This window comes from Gossypium hirsutum, chromosome D08 (assembly GCF_007990345.1).
Source record: "Gossypium hirsutum isolate 1008001.06 chromosome D08, Gossypium_hirsutum_v2.1, whole genome shotgun sequence".
Classification (NCBI taxonomy): Eukaryota; Viridiplantae; Streptophyta; class Magnoliopsida; order Malvales; family Malvaceae; genus Gossypium; species Gossypium hirsutum.
This window is the reverse complement of record NC_053444.1, coordinates 66,800,551-66,822,843: the sequence shown is the minus strand read 5'-3', so window position 1 is coordinate 66,822,843 and position 22,293 is coordinate 66,800,551. Positions and strand designations below refer to the sequence as shown.

Here is a 22,293-nt window from a genome sequence, read left to right as displayed (position 1 = left end):
CTGAGTCCAAAGCTCTAACAACCTTTTAGTGATTGAAACAACTAATACATTTCCCCTACAACTTCAAGCTACAAAAGAAAAGTGCCACGGTACCAAAGATCCTGAAGAGCACATTGAACAATATAACGACTGTATGGAGATTCTGAAAGTCTCGGATGCGCTAAAATATAGATGAAAAAATAGAACATTTGTAATGACAATATATCACAAAGAAAAGATAAATAAAAATAAAAAACACATAGATTTTTACGTGGAAACCCTTTCGGGAAAAAACCACGGTAGAAGAGAATAAAATTCACTATGTCGAATTTGAATGATTACAAAAGGAGTTTCGACTACATCTGTAACACCCCTTACCCGAGACCATTGCCGGAGTCGAGCACGAGGCGTTACTTAACTTATCTTACTAATTCGGAGCATAAAAAAATTACTTTGCAAATTAATTTCAATATTTACAGCAAAGCTGTCCAATTGCGCAGTAGTCACTAAATTAATTATAACTTGAGCTACGGAACTCGAAATTTAACTCCATACATTTTCCTTGAAACTAGACTCATATATCTACTTGCCATAAAATTTTTAGAATTTTTGGTTCAGCCAATTAGTACAGTTTATTAGTTAAAGTCTCCCCTGTTTCACCAACTAACAGTCCTGACCTCTTGTCACTAAAAATAAGTTTTCTCACTGTAGAATTTTCATATGAAGTTCTTACTTGTTTCTACAGAAAATATACTCAATAAGGAATCTATACATATAAACTATAACTCATAATTATTTTTTTACAATTTTCAATGATTTTCTAAACTCAAAACAGAGGACTCCAAAAACAGATTTGACCCTATCTCACTAAAATTCACATATCTCAAAATATAAAATTCCTTTTGTTAAACTGTTATTTTTCCATGAAAATAGACTCAATAATCTTTAATTCCATATATCATTCACCCTCTAATTCATTTTATACTATCCTAGGTGATTTTTCAAAGTCATGTCACTGTTGCTGCCTGAATTCTGTTTATTTGCAAAATTTTACCCTTTTATGATTTTCATGCATAGTTTACCACCTAGACTTTTTATAACAACAAACACTTTCATACTTAACCATTTTAGCAACCATTCATCATCAAATACTTACACATCATTCTTTAGCAAAATCATAATTACAAACATGCAAAATAACTAAATCCCTATACATGCCATAACTCAAACGTGTTTCATCACAAAATACCGAGCAATTGTAGTTGATAGTGTGGACGATCTCCGACTTCTTTAGGATCCTTGAAGTAGCTTGCAATACTATATGAGGAAGAGAAATAAAAGAAGTAAGCATAAAGCTTAGTAAGTTTACTAGCAAATAAATAACAACATTAAACACAAATAATTAAACTCAAGTGTCTATATCTCTAGTTTACTCTTTAGTTAATCTCATATTAGTTCTCTTGCTTATTTGCTTAGAATACTTGTGTGCATGACTTACTCATCTCTTGCTGCATCGTTGAACATCAATTGATAGTATAATAAGTTCTTAACTCTTATAACTTACCTGAGCTTGCCATTTATCCTTTAAACTGAACTTTCATGAACATGGTTCGTTTACAAGCCCGTTGAGCTACATTGGAATAATAAGGATACTCGGGTCTCTTCTGATAATAACATACCAAAGCCATGTCCCAGACATGGTCTTACATGAGATGTTCTCATGTTGGTGCCCATGCTATGTCCCAAACATGGTCTTATAGGGGACCTCTCATCTCAGTGCCAACGCCATGTCCCAGACATGGTCTTACATGGGACCTCTTGTCTTGGTGCCAATGCCATGTCCCAGACATGGTCTTACATAGGATCTCTTTACCCAAATGTCATGACATTCGTATCCAGTATCATCCTTATGTATCAACGGGACTTTTAAATTTTAATTCTCTATCATTTTATGCTTGGATCAAAATTAAATAAATTCATAAAATAAATGCATAATTGCTGGAAAATAATAATATTAATAATAATTATTGAAATATTGTATTTATTTACCGTAAACTTACCTCGGTACCAACTATAACCCAATTCACCAACTTAATCTTCAACTTTATTCTTCCCTTTGTCTAACCTCGAGTTTCGTTCTTCCTGATTATGGAGCTTGAAAGCTTGAAAACCCTAACTATGGCTTCCCCCTTTGCTGATTTTGTCCTCATGAAGAAGAAGAAGATTTTTGCCATCTTTTTCCCTTTTAATTCATTTTAATTTCTAGATTACCAAATTGCCCTTAATTTAAAAAATTTCTATTTCACTTATCTCATGTCCATTTTTGTCTACCAAGTTACCAATGGTCTAATTACCATATAAGGACCTTTAATTTAAAGTTTCATAACAATTGGACACCTCTAACATGTAGAACTCAACTTTTGCACTTTTTACAATTTAGTCCTTTTGACTAAATTGAGTGCCCAAACGTCAAAATTTTCGAACGAAATTTTCATGAAATCATATTGTGAAATTGTAGACCATAAAAATATAAGAAAAATAAAATTTTCCTTATCAGATTTGTGGTCCCGAAACCACTATTCCGATAACCTTAAATTTGGGCCATTACAACATCTATTTATAGGTTGAAAAAACCTAATTCTAATCAAAGTTAAATATATTATATTAATAAATTCTAATATGTATTATACTCATAAATACTAAATCTTTTAGAAAGAATATATATTTTGTTTAACTTTACTTGCAAGCAATCTCTTAGAATTTGGGTCACACAACTCTAACAATCTCCACATTGACACGAATTCTCAACGAACAAGTTTTTTACCTCTTCCATAAAACCCTTAAGGGTTTAACTAAACAATGAACACCAACCAAGTTTGAGCAATATCACCACGAGCAATAATATCACAAACAAAATGATACCGAACATCAATGTGTTTTTTTCTCTCATTAAACATTTGATCTTTTGTAAGAAATATGGCACCCTAACTATTACAAAATACTGTACTGATTTGAAGGTATTCATTGAGTTCACTAAATAGTCCTTTTCAACCAAATAGCTTTATTTACAAGCATCAGTAATCGCCATGTACTCAGCTTCAGTGATAGATAAAACGACTGTAGTTTGCAAAATGGTTTTCCAACAAATTGCACAACCTCCGATTGTAAAGACATAACCCGTGAGAGATTTTTTTCTATCAAGGTCTCCAGCAAAATCAGCATCAACATACCCAATGACTCCATCTCTAGTTCTTCCAAACTGTAAGCAAATATCAGTAGTACATCGTAAGTATCTTAAAATCTACTGAACTATTTTCCAATGTTATTTATCGGGATTCGCCATGTATCTGCTAACTGCACTAACTGCATATGATAAATCTGGACGTGAACAAGCCATAGTATACATGAGAGATCCCACTTCACTAGAATATGGAACATGTGACATGTATTCAATATCATCACCTAATTGTGGAAACAAAGCTGATGAAAGTCTGAAATGGGCTGCTAAATGAGTACTAACAGGCTTAGCACTCTGCATATTGAACCTGCAAAGAACTTTCTCAATGTACCCCTTCTGACTTAGGTACAATTTACTTGCTTTTCTATCTCTGAGAATCTCCATACCAAGTATCTTATTTGCTGGCCCAAATATTTCATCTCAAATTCTTCACTTAGTTGGGCTTTAACCTTTCTTATCTATCATTTATCTTCTACTGCTATCAACATGTCATCAACATAAATGAGTAGATACATAAAAGAACCATCACTGTTTTTCTTAAAGTAAACACAACTGTCAAAACTACTTCTTTTGAAATCATAAGAATTCATAAAGAATCAAATCTCTTGTACCACTATCTTGGTGACTGTTTTAAACCGTAAAGGGACTTTTTTAGTATACAAACATAGTCCTCTTTTTCTTAGACTATAAAACCCTTTGGTTGTTGCATGTAAATATCCTCATTAAGTTCTCCATGCAAAAATACAGTTTTTATATCTAACTGCTCAAGCTCCAAATCATGCATGGCCATAATACCAAGCAAAGCTCGAATCGAACTATGCTTCACAACTGAGGAGAAAATATCTGTGAAGTCCACTCCTGGAATTTGACTGTAACCCTTTGCAACAAGCATTGCTTTATATCTGGGTTCTTCAACTCCTAGAGTCTATTATTTCTTTTTAAACGCCCATATACAATTAACAACATTTTTACCTTTAAGAAGTTTCACAATATCTCATGTTTTGTTTTTGTGGAATGATTCCATCTCATATTGAATAGCAAACATCCACTTTTATAAGTCTTCACAGCGAACTGCCTCAGAATAATCAGATGGCTCTTGGTTTGTATTTATATCTTCAACCATATTTAAAGTATAAGTAACTAGATCAGCCTCGACATACTTCTTTTGAGGTTTGATTTCTCTTATAGTTCTATTTTTGGCGATAAACTATTGTGGTAAAAAAGCAACTCTATTCTGAATTTTTGTACTGGCTTGAGGAGTCGACTCTGTTGTAGATTCTGGATTAATCTGATGCTTCATATACTTTTGATTTTCTTTATTGGAAGAGTCTTTAAGAGATCAGTTGGGTAACATAGCAGATTCATCAAAAACAACATCTCTACTAATCATAACTATTATATTTTTAAGACACCATAACTTATACCCTTTTACACCAGTTCTATAATCAAGAAAAACACATTTAATGGATCTCGGTTCCAATTTTCCATTATCAACATGAGCATACGCAGGACACCCAAATATCTTTAAACCAGAATAGTCAATAAGATTACCAGACCATAGCTCTTGTAGAGTTTTTTTCTCAATGACAACAGATGGATATCGGTTGATCAAAAATATGTAGTAGAGGCTGCTTCGGCCCAAAACAACTTTGGTAAGTTGGCATTTGACAACATACATCGAACCTTCTTCATGATCGTTTTGCAATGCTGTTTTACTGTGGAGTATGACAAATTGTCAAGTGTCTAATGATATTTTCTGACTTGCACAGTTTATTCAACCCATTAGAACATAACTCTAAACCATTGTTTGTGCGGAGGTATTTTATTTATTTTCCCTTTTGTTTTTCAATCATAGTTTTCCAAGACTTAAATACAGAAAACACATCGTTTTTTTGCTTCACGAAGAACGCCCAAACTTTTCTGGAAAAATCATCAATAAAAGTTAGCATATAATTAGATTCATCTATCGAATACACTCTAAATGACCCCCAAAGATCAGAATGAATATACTCCAATGTTCCCTTCATGTTATGGATTCCTCTTATGAATCGAACTTTCCTTTACTTCCCAAAAACACAGTGCTTACAAAACTTTAGTTTGTAAATTCTTTGCACATCAAGAAGTCCTCTTTTACTCGATTCTGCCATGTCATTCTTACTCATATGCCCTTGGCGCATATACCAAATTTTAGTAATATCATAATCTGACAAGGATGAGGAAGCGACAACTGCATCACCAGTAACAGTAGAACCCTACAAAACATATAACTTGACAGTCTTTCTCTACCCTTTCATCACAATGAGGGAACCTTTGAAAATCTTTAAAACCCCACTTTTAGTTGTGTATCTGTATCATTTTGAATCAAGAGTACTCAATGAAATTAAATTTCTCTTCAATCTGGAACATGTGGCATGTCACTAAGTGTTCTGAAAACTTCGTCAAACATCTTAGCTTTAATCGTTCCAACATCTATAATTTTACACGAATCATTATTTCTCATCAAAATAACACATTTAGACACTGTTTCGTAAGTTGTAAACCAATCTCGATTGGGACTCATGTAAAATGTGCAACCCGAATCAAGGATCCATTCCTCGCTCACTTTAGAATTGTTGGGAGAAGTGACTAGAAGTTCACCATCGTTGTAGTCTTCTCCAACATCAGCTTCACCAGAATTTTCTGGTTTTTTTCCCTTTTAATTCTCAACCTCCATTTTGATATTTTTTCTGTAGCTTATAGCACTCAGATTTAATGTGTCATTTTTTCTTGCATAAGTTACAAGTTTTACCTCTGTTTGAATACTTCGATCTACCCTTAGATTTACCGCGAGGATTCTATTCCTGTGTCCTTCCACGATCATCATCAGCATTCTGATATTGTCTCTCACGAATAATGAGACTCTCTCCCTTAGAGTCGGGTTTAACCACAAGATGATTCATCTTATCATACGAGGTTAAAGAATCATAAACTTCATCAATTGTGAGTGACTTGCGACTATATAAATTTGTGTCTCTAAAGGTTGAATAAGACGGGGGCAACGAATAAAGTAGAATCAGCCCTAGATCTTCCTTATCATACTGAACCTCCATGGCCTCCAAGTTTGAAAGAATTTCTTTAAACGTTGTTAAGTGTTAGTGCACAGACACACTTTCCTCCAAACGAAGAGCATAAAGACGCTGTTTCATATGCAACTTGCTGGTTAGAGTTTTCGACATACATATTTGTTCCAGCCTCTTTCACAATACAGCGGGAGTCTTCTCATTCATCACATCCTGTAAAATTTTGTTAAACAAATGCATATGTAATTATGTTAACGCCTTTCGATCCTTACGCTTCTTCTCTTCATCCGTTAATGTCGAAGGCATCTTATCTATCCCTAGCAGGGCATCCTCCAGATCTATCTGCACAATAACTACTTGCATCTTAATCTGCCACAACACAAATCTGGTATTGCGATCTAACAGCGAAATTTCATACTTCAAATACGCTATTACCGTAATCGAGATGAATAACCCAGAAGCTTTGATACCAATTTGAAAAAGTAGTATGTCGGTAATGACAATATATCGCAAAGAAAAGAGAAATAAAAAATAAAGAACACACAGATTTTTACGTGGAAACTCTTTCGAGAAAAAACCACTGGCAAATGAGAAGAAAATTCACTATGTCGAATTCGAATGATTACAATAGGAGTTTCGACTGCATCTATTTATAGGTTGAAAAAACCTAATTCTAATCAAAGTTAAATATATTATGTTAATAAATGCTAAATATATTATACTCATAAATACTAAATCTTATAGAAAGAATATATATTTTGTTTAACTTAACTTGCAAGCAATCTATTAGAATTAGGGTCACACAACTCTAACAGTAGAGTGTTCCCAATGACCTTTAGAAATTACGCCAAAACTTAGTACTTCTCATTCCCAGCATGATTCACTCTTAACTTCAGTGAGATGAAGAGATAGTTCATTGGGTATTCCTTAGCTAATAAAGAGTAAGACTAAGACCAGTTTACTTGAAACTAGACAAATGCTACTAGCATTCACTCGTCATTTTAGTGCAATGATGGTAGAAATACGAGATTAAACAGACAGTTAGGGTGCTTAGACCTATATATATAATAATCTTGTAACACGAGCACCTTAAATATGCCATAACCAATAAAGGTTACTTAGGGTTAGTTTAGTATTACTTTTGAAAAGTGTTTCTGATAAGTGTTTTGGGGAAGTTTTGTTTAAAATTTAAATGTTTAGTATTGCTGTCAAAAAATATTTTTGAGAAATAAAATGACCATTTTAGACATAATACTATAAAGTAACAAATATACATTTAAATAATGTTCAAATTAGTTAATATTATGATATTTTAGCAATAATATATAAAAATAAATTATTATAACTTATTCTGTAAAATTTTTGCATTAAAATTTCTATAAAATTTATGTAAAATCAAACAATCAGAAAACAACTAAACTAAAAGAGAAGAAAAAATGAACAACTTGAAGAGAAGAAGAAGAAAAGAAGCTCACCAGTGGAGGAATTAAAAGAGGAACAAAAGAGAAGAGAACTAGAGGAAAGAACTTTGAAAGAAAAAATGGTTATTCTAACGTATCTTTTGAAGAAGATAAACTGAGGTTAAAAATGTAAATAGCAACAAAAACACTTTTGGCTGAGGAAAAAGTTAAAATTTTTAATTTTTTCATATGCCAAAAAATACTTTTTTAAGTTTAAAATTTTACTCAACTTATATATGTTTGGCAATACTTTTAAGTGAGAAATACTTTTTGAGAGAAAAACACATCTCAAGAGCACTATTGAACGGGGCTTTAATCAAGTTTACGATAAGGCGAACAAGTTCGCAACAACAGACCATGATGAACAAGCTACCCCCTGACCTCGACCAAAACTCACTATTTCCAGTATAATTAAAAAGAAATCGTCCCTTGATTTTAAATTTTGGAACAAATATATGTATTGACATTGTATTATCTTTAGAGAAGAATGGGAAAGACTTGTTGGCAATCCTTGAAAAAACTTAAATGAACTGAAAATTAATGTTTCTTTGCTTTCACTTTTTTTTTAAATGAAAACAGCAAGGAAAATATATTTGATTGAAAAATTTGAAAATAATTTTTAGAAAATAAAAATATGTAAAAATTATAAAAAAATACAAATATTTCCAATGTTTTAATATTAGAATAATATTTAATGCACCATCATTGCATAAGTTTCATGCACTATTAATAAATAATAACATATGATACGTCATCATTAAATTAAACAAAAAGATATATAGAAGACTTGTAAAATAAATACTAATAACTTTATTAAACATAATTAAATATTAATCGTAACAATTATAAATAAATATTAATAACTTTTGCATTTGGGACTTTGGGTTTAAAAGTTTAGAGTCTAGAGTTTCGAGTTTATGATCTAGAGTTTAGGGTTTTAACACTTATTTATAATTTAACTATTATTTAATTATGTTTAAATAAAATTATTGGTATTTATTATAAATCATCCATTATTTTATAGGTGTCATGTTATTATTCATTGATGGTGTATAAATCTTATCTACCAATAGTGCAGTGGCGAACTCAGGGGGGTTGGCAGGAGCCTCAAGCCCCCTAAAATGAAAAATTTTCATTTAGACCCCTTAAAATTTTTAATTTTTAATGGTAAAATTGCATATTGACCCCCCAAAATGATAAAATTTTGATTTAATCATTTAAAAATTATAAAGATATAGATTATTAAAATGGTAAAATTACATTTTTATTATAGTAAAAATATACAATTTAATTTCGATCCCCCTCAAACTTTCTAATTTTGTCCTTGAATAGTGCATCAAATATTCTTCCTTTAATATTTTTAATAAAAACAATAAATAAATATTTACTTAATGTAAGATATTTTCAGATATTTTCATTTTATTTTAAAAAAATTATATTATCATTTAAAAATTTTACTGACTTCATTTTTCAATTCGTCAAAGAATAATTGATTGATAAAATCTTAGAATTCTAATATAAATCCAGCCTGTAATGCATGAGACAACCATTTTAACTTTTCTGGTAAAAAAAAAACCATTTTAACTTTTAAGTATTTAATATATTATTACATGCGAAACTGAAAGATAATAATTATATTTTATATTACTTATTATAAAATAATTGATTCTATTTTTGTCAATACCTTTTAATATGTATAAAATGATGGTTTGAAAGGTAAACGCAACTAACAACAAATTTGATAACTTTCATGGGCTCATTCGAGGTTAAGAATTAGGATTATTATCAAGTTAATTGCACTAAACACTTCCAATTATGGCTTTTATTCTAATATAAACTGTAATTTTGAAATATGAAAAATAGAGGAATTAAATTTTTATAAATAAAAACACAATGTTTATATTATAAATTTATGAAAAGTATAAAGATTTATGACATATTTTAACTTATATATATTAATAAAATATATTTTATAATTAATGTAAATTAAAAAAAATATTATCTGATATAAAAATAAATTTTTATTATTTAATTGAATTTACTAAGTCGGATTGACCATCCGACTCTCGAACAAGATTAAACTCAAGTTTAAATTAAAACTTTTTAATACAAATTTAAAATAAATAATTTTAATCAAATATTAAAATATTCGAATGCAATTAAGATGGACATTTCGAGACAAGACGTATAAGATAGAGAGAACTGAGAGTGATTACAAGGAAATTGATGGTCCACACGGAAAGGCATTAGAGGTGGAAGGGACCAAAATTCTTTTCCAAACTGTGGAGAATTGGCTATCAGTCTTGGCTGAGAGTCATGAAATTTGTTACTTATATTTAAAAAAATTTAAATAAATGTTAAAATAAATTATTGTGCTAAATTATTTTGATTAAAAAATTAAATTAAAGGCTAAAATAATTTGTTTACAAAGTTAGAGTATCAAATAAATTATTATGCTAAATTATTTTTTTGATTAAGTGTACCTTCCAATTATAGTGGTCGGCATGTTAGTTAGAGAGATTGAGCATGATGGGAATAGAATTGATATATCCATCTTCTTCCGATATTTGTTGATGGTTAGTAGTTTATTTATTCAGAAAGCACTTATAATGAGAAAAGTATTTATTATTATCAATGCTAAATATCTTAATTAAAAAAATATTTATCTCCGTAAAATTTGATTACATTTAGAATCTCTTTGTATTTCTCCATATGTGGTGGAGCTTGAAAAATTTTTTAGAGGCCGAAATTAAATTATATATTTTTACAAGAGTAAAAATATAAATTTATCATTTTAATAATTTACATATTTATAATATTTAAAAGGTTAAATCAAATTTTTATCATTTTTTGAGGAATCAAAGTACAATTTTATCGTTACTAATTTAAAATTTTATAAATTATAAATAGCTTAAATTAAAAATTTACCATCGGGGGCCACCACTACCTCCACTTTTTTTTTATTAAATTTCAACTTAAATTTGTAAAAATGTGCACTTATAATTTATTTATTAACTAACACAATATCTATATGTTTCTCTATTACGTGTAATGGGTTAATTGGATTAAGCATCCTCAAACAATTGATTAAATTCTAATTGATCCTTATACCAGAGGATATTTTAATTTTATTCTCAAACTAACATTATTATTCCAATTAAGTCTTTTTGTCATCAACTAAGAGTAAATTGCACTAGGGGTCACTTAATTATTGATAATTTTTTATTTCGATCACCTAATTATAAAAAAGTTATAAATTAGTCACTAGCATTTTTTGAAATATTTTTAATCACTTGTATGTTAAGTCTCATGTAGAAATGGTTGCAGGATAGATATTTGCATTTTTTGAATTATCCAAATTTGCAAATCTATCTAAAAATTAAAAAAATATTATCCACAATTTATCTGAGTATTATTATACAAATTTGAATCTAAAATAAAAATTATTATTTGTCGGATATCCAAATTTGAAAAAAATAACGATTTTAAAATTCCCAATCATTTATGAAATTCGAATTTGATAATGTTGAGGAGGAAAAGGCTCATCTGAGAGAAGTCCTCCCTTCAAAGTGTCATCCTTTGGGCAGTCGACTTGGACCTCAATAATCAAAGGTATTGTTCCCGTGCTGAGGTTTTGTCCCCAGCCTTCGCAGAGAGTCGTGTACATTAGGGGTGTTCATTGTTCGATTAAAACTGAATTAACCGACCGAACCGATTTAATTCAGTTAATCGATCGATGGTCAAATTTAGTCCAGTTGGAGCTCGATTAATGATTTTTTTAAAATTTTGGTTATCAGTTAACTGGGTTTGAAATCGGGTAATTAATCGAATTAACCGAAATAAATAATATATTATATATAATATATTTTTTATATTAGCAATGTATTGTTTAACTATTATTTTTATATTAATTGAAATAAACAATATATATTATATATAATATATTTTTTTGAACTATTAAAAAAATTGAACATTAACCATGCATATTTTATATGTTTTATATTTATTTTAACTAAAAGACAAAAACATATAAATTTCAATTCGATTAGTGTGTTTGAACAAAATTTCAATTCGGTTAACGGTTAGAGATTTTTACATTTTGAATAAATTGATTAATAATATTTTGGTTCTGTTAATAATTGAACCGACTGTTTGAACACCCTTAGTGTGCAAAGCTCAAATGGTACTAAACGGGCCTAATTTTTTTCCCCAAACTCATATTTCAGGCCTATATTTTTTACCCGGGCCGCCCAGCCCATGGACAAGTCTAGTACTGGGTTAGCAAATAAGGCCAATGTTGGTGGTTCGAATTATGGCACGCCTAGGTACCTCTATAATTATTCACATGCCCAATATTAAACACCTATCCTAAGGGTGAGTTTGGATGGGCAGTGCGGTTACCTGCGGTTAGTGTAAAAACAACGGTGGTGGTGAGATTAGATACTATAGCAATACTGTAGCGTGAGACAAAAAGTAAGCTAAATGCACCGCACCTAATCGCTTATCCAAACCCACCCTAAGTCTTGTAGGTATTGATCTCCACCAACCGAGGCACTCTCTCTATGAACCATACACGACTCTTTGCAAAGGTTGAGGACAAAACCCCAACACAGGGGCAATACCTTTGATTGTTGAGGTCTGAGTTGGTTGTCCAGAGGACGACGCTTCGAAGACAACTTAAGGGGGGAGTTGACTCCTCTGTGAAAAGTATTGCCTTTGAAGTGTCGTCCTCTAGATAATTGACCTGGACCTCAACAATTGAAGGTACGCACCTCAAGTGGTAGCAGGTTTGCAAATAAGTTGTGTGTAAGGCCAACGGTGGTGGTTCAAGCTACGACGTGTCCAGGTACATCAATAATTATTTATATGCCTAGTACTAACACCTAATTATGATATTTGAATTCGCATACATTATCCAAATAAATAATACAAGGCTAGATAATGAATATTCGAGATAACCATTCGTATCCTCTCTGAATCCGTAATGAATAATAATTTTAAAACCTAAATTCGAATATTATCTAAATACACAAAAGAAGAAGAAGAATAAATACCGGTGGATATGTGAATTTGTAATCCGAATTGTCTATCAGTCTCTAACAAAATGCTACCAGATAATTTATTTTAGATCCAATTCTACAAAAGGTCCATGTATTAAGTCCACCAAATTTACATTTATATTGTGATTTGGGCCTTTGGGCCATTTCTTAAAAGAAAATGAAACAAATTTGATTTATGGGGTGAAACTTGAGATGGCGCTCACTCTCATCTTCAGCTGCAACCAAAACCCCTCACAAACCCCCCACTTAAAAGTTTCACAATAAAAAACCTTCTAAGTTTTAACACTTTGATCCAATTATGCATTGCAATTTCAGCAGATCCAACGGCTAATCCCTGTTTTTCTCCGGTTCAAATTCGGCTTCATTTTTCGCTACCTTTGTAAATTGCCGCGAAAAACCCTAACCCTAACCCTAAAGCTCCTCAACTTTTCTCAATGACGAAGGTTCACGGAACCGGCGTTTACGACTTCAAGCGCCACCATGTGGCGGAGTACCCGGTTGAGTTAGCGGACAAACCGGAAACGAAACCTTCTCACAGTTCATCCCTTCCGAGCTCTATTACTTTGTCTGAAATCCAGCGGGACCAGCTGACTAGAATAGCAGCCGCGAATTGGCTGAAGAGCGGTGGTTCGAAGCCTGAAAAGCCGTTCGACCCTCAGCTGGTTAAGGAGATTTATGAGACCGAGCTTACGGTGAAGTCGGAAGGGAAGTCTCAGAGGAAAACTGTGCCGCTGCAGAGGGTTATGATATTGGAGGTTAGTCAGTATTTGGAGAATTACTTATGGCCGAATTTTGATGCTGAGACGGCTTCGTATGAGCATGTCATGTCCATGATTTTGATGGTCAATGAGAAGGTGAAGCCCTTTTTTAACTAAATTAAATTTGTTTTAAATAATTTTGATAGATCTAACTTGTTGAATTACTCTTTGCTTGTTGCTTTGCTACTTTTTTTTTTCTTTCTTATTCTGAGCAAATTATATTTTACATTATCTATGTTAGAGTTGGTGATAAAAGAAGTAGGACATCTTTTGTTGATAATATTCGTTTTTTTTTGTCAATTATGATTTTGCCTTTGGCTTTTATAACTTCATAGGAAGATCAAGTAAAAAGCAACATTCATTTGCAGCAGTTTCACCTACATCGGAACCTTAGGGATTTTTGTTTTAATGATCTTTGGCATTTTTGTCCTAGTCCTCCAGACTGTATTGAACCCCTTTTGAAGACTGATGCCTATGAAACTATTCTGAATGCACTAAGTTTTAGTTTATGAAATGTTCCTTTTCAGATTAAAAGAAAATTCATATGCAGCACGAGGTAATTTAATGAGCGGGTTTTGACAATTTGTCTTTGAACATTGTAGTTTCGAGAGAATGTGGCTGCTTGGGGATGCTTTTATGATAGGAAGGATGTGTTCACAGGATTCCTTGAGAGGGTTCTTCGGCTTAAGGAGGTTTGTATTGCTATCTCTTTTAGGTAGAATTAATTCAAGGAAGTGTCTAACGGTATAGAAGAACTCGACATGCTATTTTCTTTTTATGTATGATCTCATAAATCTGGTAATATTTGTTTCTTTTCTTCAAACAAAAGCACTAGATGTAGTACTTCAGTATTCTTTGTTCAGAAATTGATGACAAATAGGCTAAATCTTTGATAACTGGTTTGGATGCAGGGAAGAGAATTAACCATTGCAGAGAAAACGAATTATCTGGTTTTCATGATCAATGCTTTTCAGGTAATCTAGCACCTAAGTATGCATTTTAGTGAATGCTTTTGGATGTTACAAATTCATGCATCTGTCAAATATTTGCTCCTATGGAATATAACCTCAGACAGTTGAATGGAAGAACTTGATTTGCGTACTCTCTTACCTTAAAACAGTATAATAGAGCTGAAGATGATAAGCAATAGTTCATAGTACATGTGTAAACATAGAACAGCATTCTCGAGCTACTATCAATTTTGTAATGCTGTACCTGCTGAATGTGACAGAGTTTGGAAGATGAAATTGTCAGGGAAACTGTCCTTAGATTAGCAAGTCTGCGATCTTGGCACAGTTTGTCGTATGGCCGTTTTCAGGTAAGATTTTATTGAATGAATTGTATTTTTCAGTCTCCTTTTGCTGGTGGATATTTTATTCTCTCTCTCTCATTATCATCATCATCATCATCATTATTATTTCTCCGTAGATGGAACTTTGTCTAAATCCAGATTTGATCAAGAAATGGAAAAGAATGATAAAGAAAGAATCTGATGATGCCAAGAAGCTAGGAGTGCGTCTTGATCCCTTATCTTCATTGGAAGTTAACTTCTTGAGAAATCTGATAGAAGAGTTTCTTGAGGTGCTATGCTGGAGAATAAGTTGCTTCTTTTTTTTTTTTCATGGTGGGTGGGGGTTTGGTGTTCAATGATTTTGCAGCAATTAATTGCCAATTTTTCATGTTACTTAGGTGCTTGATCATAAGGTTTTTACCCAGAAGAATCCTGTCAGTGAAGATGATGAACTTAATGCTTCTAGTATTTTCGATCAAGTTGATGATGCTTCTATTTTGTACTGTGAAAGGTTTATGGAGTTTCTCATTGATTTATTGAGTCAGCTGCCAACAAGGAGGTATCATTGCCCTGCAACAGGATCCTATCCTCTTAGCTTTTAACTGATTTATTTTTCTTTTGTTGTTGGTTATTTATTTGCATTTTCTGGGTGAAAAAAGGGGGTGGTTAACAAATGTCTTATTGTTTCATGTTGAAACTCCTTGTTCATCTGCTTATTTAGTACTTTTTGAACCTTCTCTTCATTGTCTTCTTTTTCCATTTCTGATTTTCTTTTTTGTGGTACAGGTATCTGAGGCCTCTCGTGGCTGATGTAGCTGTAGTTGCCAAATGCCATTTAAGTGCTCTTTATAGACATGACAAAGGGAAACTCTTTGCACAACTTGTGGACTTGCTACAGTTCTATGAAAATTTTGAGATAAATGATCATGTTGGCACTCAGTTGACGGATGATGAGGTGCTCCAATCTCATTATGATCGTTTTCAATCCTTCCAACTGCTTGCTTTTAAGAAAGTTCCCAAGGTCTGTTATTGGTGGTTGGTTTATGCGTCTAACTAGCAGAAAGTTCTTATCTTCACAGTTCATAGGTTCCAGATTTTGACTCTTTTTTTTCCTTTTGCTTCTGTGGTGCTTGTAGTTGAAAGAACTTGCACTGGCCAATGTTGGTGCAATACACAAGCGGGTGGATCTCTCAAAGAAATTGTCTGTACTTTCTCCTGGAGAATTAAAGGACTTGGTTTGCTCTAAGGTTTGTAGGTTGTGAAGTTGTTTTTTTTTTGCTATTATCATTATATATTTTGGTACTTAATTTGAAACTAGGATTTTCAGAGAATGAAGTTATGTGAGATGTTCACCGCAACTATTGTAGTGTCATAATTGTTTATGGGTTGTAATTTTAGTTCTCTTGTGAATGCATTTATTAAACATGTTTCATGGTAGCTTAGTTGAGTGAAGTGTATATATTACTTGATTTCTTGGTCTAATCAGTGATGGAGATCCACTCAGGTTATACTGCATTGAACAGTTTGGATTGTTCTTTTAGTTTCATGACCTTCTTACTTCATCTGGTACAAGATGATGTGCATCCTTATTTTAGCTTTTGCCATGTTCTTTGCTTTATTGTTTATTCAGCTAGGACCATAACTTGTTTTATTTCTTGGTTGAGTTTTAGCTGGTGATATGCTTGCAGTGCATGCTCACCTGTCTGTGAACGAAATTACCATTACTATAACCAATTTCCATAATGCATTTACCAATTTTCTTTTCAGCTCAAACTGGTTTCAAATGAAGATCCTTGGTCAGACAGGGTTGATTTTCTTATTGAGGTTATGGTCTCTTTTTTGAGAAGCACCAGTCTCAAAAAGAAGCCATAAATGCTCTTCCTCTCTACCCAAATGAGCAGATTATGTGGGATGAAAGCGTTGTGCCGAGTATTAATTACTCTGGTGAAGGTTGTCTCGCTCTTCCTAAGCTGAACCTGCAATTCTTAACACTCCATGATTATCTTCTAAGGAATTTCAATCTCTTCCGTCTGGAGTCTACTTATGAAATTCGTGAGGACATCCAGGAAGCCATTCCTCACCTTCTTTCCTATATCAATAATGAGGGAGAAACTGCTTTCCGTGGCTGGTCAAGAATGGCTGTGCCAATTAGAGAATTCAAGATCACTGAGGTAAAGCAGCCAAATATTGGAGAAGTCAAGCCTGCTTCTGTAACTGCAGCGATTACATACAGCATTTCTAGTTATAAATCACAAATAAGATCAGAATGGGATGCCCTTAAGGAGCATGATGTTTTATTTTTGCTATCTATTAGCCCCTCATTTAAACCTCTAAGTGCAGAGGAAGAGGCTAAGGCTAGTGTGCCACAGAAGCTTGGTCTGCAGTATGTACGAGGATGTGAAATTATTGAGATTCGTGATGAGGAGGGGACTCTCATGAATGATTTCAGTGGAAGAACTAAACGTGAGGAATGGAAGCCACCAAAAGGTGAACTGAGAACTGTGACTGTTGCTTTAGATGCTGCACAGTATCACATGGATGTCACTGACATTGCTGAAAAAGGTACTGAAGATGTTTATGGGACGTTCAATGTGTTGATGAGGAGGAAGCCTAAGGAAAATAACTTCAAAGCAATTTTAGAGTCTATCAGAGATCTTATGAATGAATATTGTATTGTTCCTGATTGGTTGCATAAAATATTTTTGGGCTATGGGCATCCTTCTGCTGCACAGTGGACAAACATGCCTGATCTTCTGGAGACAGTGGATTTCAAAGATACTTTTCTTAATGCAGATCATCTGAAAGAGAGTTTTTCACATTATCAGGTACTGATCAGTGTTTCTACTTTTACTATTGCAGTTAATGTGTTCTGGGAGTACTGAAACCTTCTATTGTTTTATTTGTAGGTTTCCTTTGTTGATTCAGATGGTAGGGAAACTTTGGATCCACGACCACCATTCCGCATCAAGCTTCCTCGGTCATTTAAAAGTGATACTCATGCTCCATCAGAAAATGGAAGACCTGATACTGGTGTCAGTGATGCCAAGATGGTAGATGCTTGTGTTGAGAAAGAAAAACTAATTGTTGAAGCATATATCCCTCCTGACCCAGGTCCTTATCCTCAAGATCAACCAAAACAGAACTCTGTTAGATTTACACCTACTCAGGTCTCAGCCAACTCTTTTAATTTATTGGAATGTAATTTGATTTGTTATCTTATGGTTTCTAAGATAGATAACTGGGGTGGGGAGGTTTGTATTCCAATAACTAATGTGTTGATAATTTGTGGACTTCTAGCGGCACGCAACATATATGCTAACACCACATTAGTTATCTAGGGATCCTATATGCTAATACCACCTAAGATATCAAAGTGAGTGAGGTATCTATTTCATAAAATCTAGTAGATGATGACAACTTGATGCATGCAGACTAAATATTTTAGCTTTGATATGTAATTAGGGTCCTGGAATTCAATTCTTCATCTTTTGAGAAAAGTTGATAATTCCATGTATTTTGTATTTATTTCATTCATCTTGTTTTCCTTTTCTTGCATTCTCTGAAGAAGAGCTCTCACTTTTAGTAAAATAGAAAAGTCGTTCAGTATTATGCCTGGAGAATTGTTTCAATAGTGCAGCTTTATTAGGGAATAGAGTAACTGAAAATTTTTGTTATGATGAGTTATTGTTTTCAATTTATTTGTTTCTTTCTTGGTTCCTGTCTTCCCATTTTCTCTTTTTGGAAATAGAATGTTTCATAGAAAATATTATCATCCTGCAGTTCAATTTATCATGAATATGTCAGGAAATGTTAATTTTTCATGACTAGAAGCAAAGAGAGATTTTCTAGAGAGCTGGTGCTGATTGGCTAATATTAATCATAAGTTAAAGTTTATAAATGTTGGAATGGTTTTTGAACCACTTGTAATCCTCCCTTTCTTTTTGTGCAGATTGGAGCAATCATATCAGGTATTCAGCCTGGATTAACTATGGTTGTGGGTCCACCAGGAACGGGGAAAACTGATACGGCAGTGCAAATATTGAATGTTCTCTATCACAATTGCCCGTCCCAGAGAACATTAATAATTACTCATTCTAATCAAGCTTTGAATGACCTTTTTGAGAAGATAATGGAGGTATGTTATTCATTTTAATGGTTGCAATTTCTTCTTTCCTCCATCCGGTATTAAGCTTATGCTTTGTAAAATTCAGCAATACATTGTGCAAATTTATTTGATCTATGTTACTGTGTTGCAGAGAGATGTGCCTGCTCGCTATCTTCTTCGTCTTGGTCAGGGTGAGCAAGAGCTAGCAACTGACTTGGACTTCAGTAGGCAGGGCCGTGTGAATGCTATGCTTGTTCGACGGCTGGAACTGCTTAGTGAGGTAGAGAGGCTTGCAAGGTCACTACAACTTCCCGAAGATGTAGGGTATACTTGTGAAACTGCTGGATATTTTTGGTTGCTCCATGTATATTCACGCTGGGAGCAATTTATTGCTGCGTGTGCGGGTAATGAAGATAAACCGGCATTTGTCCAAGACCACTTCCCTTTCAAAGAGTTCTTCTCCAACACCTCTCAGGCAGTCTTTACTGGCCAATCATTTGAGAAAGACATGCGGGCAGCCAAGGGTTGCTTCCGTCATCTTAAGACTATGTTCCAAGAGCTTGAAGAGTGCAGGGCATTTGAATTGCTCAAATCAACAGCTGATCGAGCCAATTACCTGATGACCAAGCAGGCAAAGATTGTGGCAATGACATGTACCCATGCAGCCCTAAAGAGAAAAGATTTTCTTCAACTTGGTTTCAAATATGACAACTTGTTGATGGAAGAAAGTGCTCAAATTCTCGAGATTGAAACTTTCATCCCAATGTTGCTTCAAAGGCAGGAGGATGGTTATGCACGACTTAAACGCTGCATATTGATTGGTGATCATCACCAGCTGCCTCCTGTTGTGAAAAATATGGCTTTCCAAAAGTATAGCCATATGGATCAAAGTTTGTTTACCAGATTTGTTCGACTGGGTATTCCTTACATTGAGCTTAATGCCCAGGGTAGAGCCAGGCCAAGTATAGCCCAACTTTACAACTGGAGGTACCGGGATTTGGGGGACCTTCCTTCGGTGAAAGAGGAAGCTATATTCTATAGAGCAAATGCTGGATTTTCCTATGATTACCAATTAGTGGATGTACCTGACTACCATGGGAGAGGTGAGTCTGCTCCCTCTCCTTGGTTCTATCAAAATGAAGGCGAAGCTGAATATGTTGTCAGTGTCTATATATACATGCGATTGCTTGGCTACCCTGCAAATAAAATTTCCATCTTGACAACTTACAATGGTCAGAAGCTTCTAATTCGTGATGTTATCAATAGACGATGCCTTCCATATGATTTTATTGGTCCACCGTGTAAGGTAAGTTATTTCTGATTTTACCTCTCACAAGGTGTTCTTTAGATATCTCTGGCTGTAATCCTGCAAGAGCCTGCCTTCATGGCTTCTTTTTTTTTCAATACCAGGTTCTTATATTGCTCGAATTTCTTATTAATATGCCTTTCTACAGGTTACTACAGTTGATAAGTTTCAAGGGCAGCAAAATGATTTCATTTTGCTTTCTCTTGTTCGTACTCGCTTTGTTGGGCACCTTCGTGATGTTAGAAGATTGGTGGTTGCCATGTCACGTGCTCGCCTTGGCTTGTATGTCTTTTGTCGCCGTTCTCTGTTTGAACAGTGTTATGAACTCCAACCTACTTTCCAGCGGCTGCTTCAAAGACCTGATCATCTTGCTCTAAATTTGAATGAGGGCACATCATTTACTGAACGTCATGTTGATGACATTGGGCATCCATATCTTGTTAGCAGTGTTGAGGAGATGGCTAACATAGTTTTTGGGAGAATAGATCAATTACAACAGGTGTGTCTCTTTGTTTGATGATATATCGAATCTGTTATTTTTGTATCTGGTTTTTAGTGTTTCCTATGCTCTTTTTATGACATGCAATAATAGCAATAGCTTTCCTGTCACGAGCACCACAAGATGTTGGAGTGCTAGGACCTAATAATTCCGAATGCTGTATCTCTTAGGTTTGACATTTTTTTTATTCTCCAGGCACAAGCCATGTATCAGTACATGGCTTATTCTGAACAATTCACTGGAATATCCGAGGAGCAAAACAATGAACAGGATTCAACGTCCCCAAACCAGGCAATGGAAGTTGATACCTCAGTGGCTGAAAACGGTGGAATTAATAACGGTGTACATGAAAACAACGGACAGGAAGCTAAAGAAGATGGAGAGGATCATGCAAATGGTGAAGACGGGGTGCTACCTTCAGAGGACCATCCCAATACGGAAAACGAAACCCAAGTTAGCACAAATGATGAAAACACGGTGACCTAGTTTATGATCCCATCCTTGAGTTACAAAGGTAGTAGCCAGCTCGCATTGGCAATCTAACTGCTTCAATCTTAAACCATCCAGGACTGCTTACTTTCATGCAGGTGCCACTTAGCAACGGTCCCTAAGAGCGGGGAGCTTTATCAAGCTGCGAATATACTTTTGCTTTCTCGGAATTTAGAGGATTACACGTTGAGAGATAAAGGGTTCTAAATCCTTTCGTATTCCATGTTTGAAAGCTTGCAAATGGGTTTGTTGAGGGTTAAATATTTAGAGTTGTTTTATATTATTTTACATCATTTTTACTAAATATTTTTAGTTTATATTCTAAAAGATTATATAACTATACATTTTCGTTCCATAATCCGTCTCTAATTTCTTTTTAAATAGAAATAAACCCCTTTTTTTATCCGAGTTTAAAAATTCAAATTTGATGTAATTCAATTTAATTATAAAAAATAACTTGAATTAATTCAACGTGAAACGTGTCAACTTAATTCAAGTAATTTGATTTAAAATAATTTAAACTTTATATTAACCCAAATTTAAAATTAATTCGATTTAAAATAATTTAAGAAAATCTTAAAATCTAATTTTACACCATCCAAATTAATCCCACTTAAAATTAATTCAACCTGTTTGAGTGACAGTTCTACCAGTGATTGTATTAGTCTACAAAATTAAAAGCACCAGATAAACCTACAAACTGCCCGCTTGTTTTCCTTCGTAAGTATATGGAAGGTGGTTTTATTATAGTATCGGATTAAATATATTATTAAAAAAATTAAATATGATCAATATCATTAAAATTAAAATTTTATAATTTTATAAACGAAAATTTTTATTTGAAGTTAAATTGTAAATAATTTAGATATAATGATAATTTTAGTCTTTAATATTTATATATTTTGTTAATTTAGCTTTTTCAGTTCAATTTAATCTTTATTTTTTTTGAAAAAAGTCGAATTTGATCATAAATTTTTTTTAAAAAATGAGTCAAATCAATATTCTTTTAACGAGGATTTGGATTAAAATGTTAAATTTTAGTTATGATA

The 22,293-nt window shown here is 33.3% G+C and overlaps 1 protein-coding gene across 1 annotated transcript; it reads left to right on the top strand.

Annotated features, from left to right (window-relative positions):
• The first annotated feature begins 12,950 nt into the window (after window positions 1-12,950).
• On the top strand, window positions 12,951-21,599 carry LOC107909088 (RNA helicase aquarius). The gene is given in 15 exon segments (XM_041098932.1): window positions 12,951-13,650; window positions 14,157-14,246; window positions 14,466-14,528; window positions 14,786-14,872; window positions 14,983-15,135; window positions 15,244-15,404; window positions 15,632-15,866; window positions 15,982-16,092; window positions 16,613-16,679; window positions 16,682-17,670; window positions 17,752-18,012; window positions 18,795-18,980; window positions 19,102-20,256; window positions 20,405-20,755; window positions 20,951-21,599. Coding segments are annotated over 15 exon segments (4,620 nt in total). The 5' UTR covers window positions 12,951-13,230; the 3' UTR covers window positions 21,242-21,599.
• Window positions 21,600-22,293: the final 694 nt, after the last annotated feature.